Below are 7,833 nucleotides of genomic sequence, written 5' to 3' on the forward strand. Positions count from 1 at the left end.
CATTTTTGACCAACACACGAGCAGGAGGTTAATATATATATATAACAGTTTAAGTATTATATTATATTATTATTAAGTATATATATATTATTATTATTATAATATTAGAATTTAAGTTAATTTTTTCCAGTGCATTAAAAGCAGTACGTCAAATACTACTATGATGTATAACTACTTTAAATTTACCATTTAAATAATAGTTTGTTTCCACATTAATATGAACTCGATTGATAATAGAAATTGAGTGAAACTGTGCTTAATTGTCCAGCAAATGATGTCACAATGCAATCAAACAAAGTAAATAAAAATAATAGAAATAAATATTAGGCAAAATATAATAAAAATATAAATAAAGTGAAAACCATTATAAATATAAAATCGTCAAAATATCAAAATAACAACTTTCTTTTGAACTTTGAGGTGCACGAGATCCACCCTCATATCTCTCAGAAAACACGTTTTCTCCCCAACTTTTTTTTTTTTTTTAAAGAAAATGAAGACAAATACATATATTTCAGAACTGAGTGAAAGTTGTCCTTTTCTCATGAACCTCCAGATAGTCGGGCTCGAAGTGCAGCTTGGCTTTGAGCTCCCAGTACTGGCTCCGGTTGGGCTCGATGTAGACGGCGGCCGGCGGGGAGCAGAACATCACGGTTTGCTGGACCCGCTCGGGACCCAAGAACTGATCCTGGACCCGCTCGGGACTTGAGTACGGATGATCCAGGTACTGATGCTTGCATGCTAAACTCCCCCTGTACGAGCCCGGCTGGTCCCTGGCCAAGATCTCCCGGTAAAAGTAGTTGTCGTCCAGAAGTGAGTGTGTGTTTAGCGTATCCGGCGTTCCCACGCTGAACTCGGATCTGCTCCGGACTTCATCATCCGAGTTCGACGCCAGAACTCTGAGTTCTTCGAAGTCCCTGTATCTCTCCATAGCGTTTCCCTCGGCGTTGTTCTTGGCTAGGCTCTCGGCTGGCGGCGGGACGAACTCGTACACGTGGCTCGCCGCCGATCTAGTCTTATCGGTGTAAACCGCACTGGCGTTTACCGAAGCTAACCGTTCCGACTTCTTCCGGCGCTTCATTATAACAGCGAAAAGCCCTGCCGCGACAAACACGGATAATATAAAAAGCATCAGCAAGGCGAGAATCAGCACTGAGAGTGGAACCGTGGGGTTCTGCACGTCATAATCCAAAGTTTCTAAAGTGATGGTGCTTCCGGGAATGGATTCCTCCGAAGGCGACGCTACGGAAGACTGAACGTTTGAGGTTTCCGGGCAAAGTTGATAAGACCGAATGAAGCGCATGTCTTCGCCCGAGAGCCTCGATGGAGATTCGCACGCGACGGAGTTTAACACGATCCCGGCGCCGAGTTTCTCCAGCCAGCTTCGCATCTCCACCACGACACACGAGCAATCCCAGGGGTTCTCGAAGAGATCGATCTGCACCAGATCGGCGAGATCCTCCAGGACACCCACGACCGGGAGACTTCGGAAGTGGTTGTTGCGTAGATTCACTCGCGCGAGGTTTAATCCGTGGAAGACGCCCGGAGGAAGAGTCTTGAGGAGGTTGTTATTGAGGAACAGAAGCTGAAGATTGGGAACCTGTTGAAAAGCACCGTTCGCAATCTCCCGAATCACATTATACTCCAGATATAAAAACTGCAAGCTTTGTAGCCCATAGAACATATCCTCGGAGAGGCGCTCGATTAAGTTCCCGTTTAAGTACAATCGTCTTAAATGTATAAGCTGGCTGAACGTCCGATCGTGAACGACGGATATGCGATTGTTCCCCAAGTGGAGCAAATCAAGTCCGGTCGCGCCGTCAAAGTCAGAGCTGCACACCTCAGAGATGTAGTTCCCCGTTAAATACATCTTTTTAGGATTGTACGGCTTGGGAATGAGATCCGAGATGCTTTCGATCTTCCTCTCCTGGCAGTTCACGTTCAAGCCGAGGTCTGAGATCTGCAGATTGCAGGAGCAAGCGTTCGGACAGTCCAGAGGAACCGGGGACTTCGTCTGGAAGGCTAACATCGGGCCGTAGTTCTGCGGCTTGCTAGAGGAGCGAGGAGTGGGTTTAACGCGGAGCTTTCCCGGGATCCGGCTGGATTTAGTGGAGCGTAGGACTGACGAGGAGGCGAAGCCCGGGATGGAAGTCGGCGGAGTGGTTTTATAGAGGATCTCGCCGAGGTGAGCCGGTTCTGCACGCATGTCGTACTCAGCGATGGCTCTCAGGGGACACAACTCCTGCTTGGAGATCTCGTCTACGTCTCGACCGTGAAGACGAAACGGCGTCTCGCAAACCACATCTCCAACCAAAGCCGTGTAGGAGATGCTTTCGAGCCAGGCTTTCAGTGCAATGAGCTCGCAGGAGCAGTTCCAGGGGTTCTCCTCCAGCTGCAGCTCCACGATCCGGCTCAAGTGCTCCAGGAGCCCATTATAGGGAAGCACTTTGAGCTGATTGCCTCTTAAATCGAGATGCGTTAATGGAACGAACTGAAAGAGGTTGTTGGGCAGAGCGGAGAGCAGGTTGTCATTGAGGATGAGCACCTCTAAGTGACGTAAAACACTCAAGGCTTTCGACTCAACGTGGCTGATGTAATTATAGTCAATCTGCAGGTACTCCAGGCTCTCGAGTCCGAGGAACGTGTCGTCCTTCAGCACTTCGATTTTGTTATTGTTCAGATGCAGTCGTTTTAATCCCTGAAGTCCGTTAAAAGCACCACCGTCGATCTCTGATATATCATTGTTGCCGAGATGTAAAATAGTGAGTCCTTCGTACTGAACGAAGTCGTTGAGCGAGACTTTCTTTAGCAGATTCCCCGTGAGCAGAAGATGATAGGCAGTGAAGTGTAAAGGCATCACCTCCGACAGACTGTTAATCCCTCTGTTCTCACAGCTGGCGGTGAACACACCCTCTCTCTCTTCACACACACACAGGCCTCCGCATATATCCCCGTACACATCAAACATCTCAGTCAAGCTGAAGACTGTTGTGAGAGTCCATATGGCCGATGTCCACATCTGCATGTTCATGACGACGGGCGGGGGTCGAGGAGAGATGCTGTCATCTGAGGAGAGAGACACACAAACATCAAATTAAACAATAATAAAGGACAAGCTTTTGTTGTTGCTATCATTAGGTACAGTGCATCCAAACTTCAACACATGCACTGAAATATTAAAAACTAAAATAGATATGTCATTCTGCTATGTTGTTTTAGGAATTATGCATATTGCTGGTCATTAAAATACTAGTACATTTTAATGTTTGCCATTTTTTCTTTACTTTTGTGCACAAAAAACTGCATCGTCCACTAGTATAATAAAGGCCTTACAGAGCAAGTAATGTCATAGAAGCATTGCTTATTTATGCGTTCGCATTAGCTGGACCCGCCTGAAAGAAGACATATGTTGTTCTTTGTGTGCAAATGAAGCTAAAGCATCAGACTTTACGATACTGTTATTCCAGATTTGAAATATGCATGCAAGCATCAGTTCAGCATTTAATGCATATAATAAATACATAAGCATGCATAATATCACAATTTTACAGCGAGTTTTTTGTCTTTCCAGGGGCCGGTTTCACAAAGCTATTTTAGACTGGTCTATAGTGTTAGACAAGTCTATAATGTGCTCATAGACTAGTCTAATGCAAGTTAGACTGTTTCACAAAAATAAAGACTGACCAAATAAATTAGACCCCTGACCCCAGGCTAACTCAGGTCTAAGACTCTGTTACCTTGGCAACCAGTAACAATCAGTTACATTACAAACAGCCAAAAGAAAAGGGGAAATGGCTCATAATTTAAACATTTCTTCTTGTTACTACATTCTCCGCTAAATTTCCCAAGTAAAATGTCCTTGTAACTGTTATACTCCTCCAACACACACATGTTCTCCGCTGGGGTAAACTGCACTGAGCGGCTGAATGCGCTTACTCGATCCGCCATGTTTTTTGTTTTGAAAAGTGTCGTATTTTACCCAGAATGCATTGCAGTGTAGTCCTACTTAAGATAGTCAGAGTCTTCAGTGCTTTGTGCAGTGGTCTGATTTAGATGTCTATCTGAAGTCTGACTATCTACTATATCTAAGCCATAGTCAAAGTCTATCTTTGTGAAACCGGCCCCAGTACTTGCATGACTTGAAGTGTTAGTGCCAAACTTGCACACATGCACTTAAATATTAAAAACTAAAATGGTTATGTCATTCAACGTTGTTTTAAGAATTATGCATATTGCAGTTCATTAAAATACTAGTGCATTTCAATGTGTGCCATTTTTTCTTTACTTTAGTGCAAACTTTACTGCATCGCCACTTGATGCTCAGTGTAAAATCTGAAGCCAGAAGCGGCACTAAACAGTGTGTAGATGTGTGGAAGGGTTCAGATGTAACTGCAGGATCACCACTGCCGCTGTACTCACACTAAAGCCAGAACGAGCGATATGCATGATGACGTGTGTTACATGAGACAAACGCCTCTGCTTCAGCGCTACTGTTCTGATTCAGTCACACGGGACGTTATGAGGACTACTAGTATATAAAAGACAGTATGATGGCTTCAGTCCCGCCTTACAGAGACACTCATTTCATAGAAGCATTGCTTATTTTTTATGCTAGAAAGTGCATGTGCATTGCTGGACCTGTCTGGAAAAAGACATGCATATTGTTTTGTTTTATTGTGAGCAAATGAAGCTAAAGAATCAGAATTTACGATACTGTTGATAAGTTATTCCTGATTTGAAATATGCGTGCAACCATCAATTCAGCATGCATATAATAAATGCATCTCACTACATAAGCATGCATAATATCACAATTATATCTATCACTGTCACTATGTCGTAATTACGACCTCCCAACATGTAAATGCGAAGTTCCCAGAGGGACTTGGGTCATTTGGATCTTCACACTAATTACTAATTGCGTCGTCTTGTGTCTCAAAATGGTTATTATTACGATTATTAACCATAAGTAAAAATGTTTTTACGTTGAGCACAATAAAGCATTGAACAGATATAACCAGTTAATTAATTTCACATTAATAATAGCCTATTTAAATGAAGATTAATAATAATAATCCATTTCTATGTAGTAATTGACATTTTTCTCATCTTTGAACTTATTTACATTTTTTTACTTTATTAATATTTAATGTGTATATTTCCTTAATTTGCAAGTATCCGTGTAACAAACGCGATAGCGAGCGAACAGGGAACGGTCTGTCAAGGTTCTCTCAACGTTATGAACAAACGTTCTTCCAGTAGCCTAATATTAATATAACGTTCGTTCATCGTTATGTAAACTAATCAGTCCTTTTCTGATTCAAATTAGACAAATCTACCTTGTTATTACCAGTCTGGAAGAAAGACTAACTTGTAAGACTAGTCTGAGAAGTTCATGCAACAAATAAAGTTATCAAAACGTTATCACAAGAACGTTCGTCTGACGTTTTTTAAACATTAGCCTACTGGTTGTTTCAAAACATTCAACGTTCAAAAAGTAACATTTCCATAATGCATGTAAAATGATAAAACGGCACAATCTTATTTATTTTTGCTAACCTTTGCATAAACAAGGATTTCAGAACATTCAGAAATAATGTTAACACAACCTCATGGAATCGTTATCAACGCGTTCCTAGAACATATTATTGTTAGCTGTGAATATTGATGCTTCTCACAAACTAACCCGTGTTATAATGAAGGAATGAGTGTGCATCGCCAGAGCTGAACTGAGGAAATATACAATAACGAGAGAAAAGTTGAACGCCGTTAAACGCCTCTCTCTCGTGCGCGCGCACAGACACTCGCTCGTGTGCATTACAGATCCACATGATCCTGATCGATGTCATTATATTCAGACAGACATCAGACATCACTATATGACATCCATTCATTCACTGTAATCTCTACTAGCGATGAGTTTCGCCAATAACTTCCTGATCGCGCGTCTCGCAGTCGATCGATGTGAATCAGCGATGTTCATGCAGATGTTCATGCAGATGTTCCCAGTCTTACCCGCGAGGAGCGCTGAGGAAAACCAGCTTCTCATCTGGACAGATGCTCTCCATTGAGGATCATCCTGGATTTACATGTTCATCTCGCATCCAGGAACAGCGATGCTCGTGCTCGTGCTCGTGCTCGTGCACTGACATGACGAGGACTAGAAGTGGGAGGAGGAACAAACCCCTGATGATGATGATGAAGATGATGATGATGAAATCTAACACTGTTAGGGTCAATGAGAGGAGAAATCACCAGTGTTTGGATACTTCAGTCATTATAAATGTCTCGATGTCATTGCATTAGATCAAGTAAAAAGAGTCGGCTATTTAATGCATGACATTCAGACATTTATAAAGAAAATAGGAAACATAGGAATTTGATGGACATCAACCGGTTATGTCATTTAATAATACTTTAAATTATAAATCCTCAGTTGATGTCCATTCAAACTGCTATATGTGCACATACTGAAAGTTTTAAATTAAATTATACGTTTCGCATCTTCAGTAAACCTTCATCAAACCAAGTGTCATTATTTTTAAAAGAAAGCTTAAGTTTGAAATAGTAAAACATATTTTGTGTCTCTTGCTGTGAACTGACACTAACCCTATAAATACACTATAAAGAAAAGAAAGATTTTCAGCACAGAAACTTACTTTGATATGTTTAGATTTAGATTTAGATATGTTTAGACTTAGATATGTTTGGAGTTAGATATAGATATGTTTAGATTTAGACTTAGATATGTTTAGATATAGATATGTTTAGACTTAGATATGTTTGGAGTTAGATATAGATATGTTTAGATTTGGATATGTTTGGAGTGTTGTCATTGATGTTAATAAGCCGCTGCACAAGCGTGTCCTCCACATTATTGCTGGTGAAGCACAGATGTGCTGAAGCTGCTCTAGTTTCTCTGTACTGATGCATCATTTACTCATGAGCAAACGCCTGAACACAATCCTCACATCAGCACTTCTGACGCATCTGGAATCAACATCAGAAGAAGAAGAAGCATATATCCTTCATATCATATTTATATCATGTTTCCCAGCATGCACTGCACTCTGATTTGATTTGATTTAATCTGAAAATATGAAGCTTTTCATAGGATTGTTGAATGATTATGGTGATTTAGAGGCACTATTGGTTGTGTTTGGATGTTCTGATCAGAGGCTGATCACAATAACACACTGCAATGGGAAACCATTCAATAATGCTGAGACCGTCCACAGGAAAAATAGCAGAATTGCATCAAACTTTCTGATTATCTGATCTTAAGTTAAATTGCTATTATATGCCTCAAACAAAAAACTTTCAAAGATTTCATGTCATTAAGATGGAGAATATAGAGGCTGGTTTTCCCTTAAAGCGTTAGATGCATCATCAGCTCTGATGTAAACATGACTGATTCAGGCAGAATGATGAAGACATATTGATAATAATATAAAATGCCGTTTCCCTCATGCATGAGATTCTGATCTGACGATGTAGAAAAATTATATCCATCCATCCATTCACCCATCCATCCACCCATCCATCAATCCATCCATCCATCCACCCACCCATCCATCCATCCATCCATCCACACATCCATCCATCCACACATCCACACATCCACCCATCCATCCATCCACACATCCACACATCCACACATCCACCCATCCATCCATCATCCATCCACCCACCCATCCATCCTTCCATCCATCACCCATCCACCCATCCATCCATCCACCCATCCATCCACCCATCCACACATCCACCCATCCATCCATCCATCCACCCACCCACCCATCCATCCATCCATCCATCCACCCACCCACCCATCCA

The 7,833-nt window shown here is 41.7% G+C and overlaps 1 protein-coding gene across 1 annotated transcript; it reads right to left on the minus strand.

The window, feature by feature from the left end:
* Window positions 1-386: 386 nt before the first annotated feature.
* Window positions 387-6,134, minus strand: slitrk5b (SLIT and NTRK-like family, member 5b). The gene is made up of 2 exons (XM_084420783.1): window positions 6,016-6,134; window positions 387-3,066 (listed from the first exon to the last, which is right to left on the minus strand). The coding sequence occupies exons 1-2, from the start codon at window positions 6,047-6,049 to the stop codon at window positions 515-517; spliced, it is 2,586 nt and encodes an 861-aa protein (XP_084276909.1). The 5' UTR covers window positions 6,050-6,134; the 3' UTR covers window positions 387-514.
* Window positions 6,135-7,833: the final 1,699 nt, after the last annotated feature.

The sequence above is a fragment of the Rutilus rutilus genome (genome assembly GCF_951802725.1).
Source record: "Rutilus rutilus genome assembly, chromosome: 10".
Taxonomy (NCBI): domain Eukaryota; kingdom Metazoa; phylum Chordata; class Actinopteri; order Cypriniformes; family Leuciscidae; genus Rutilus; species Rutilus rutilus.

Bases quoted from the DNA above. Each gene is read 5' to 3' on its own strand.
- slitrk5b (XM_084420783.1), bottom strand. From the start codon at position 6,049: ATGAGAAGCTGGTTTTCCTCAGCGCTCCTCGCGG. The intron at 3,067-6,015 runs GTAAGACTGGGA...CTCTCTCCTCAG, and splicing joins TTCCTCAGCGCTCCTCGCGG to ATGACAGCATCTCTCCTCGA.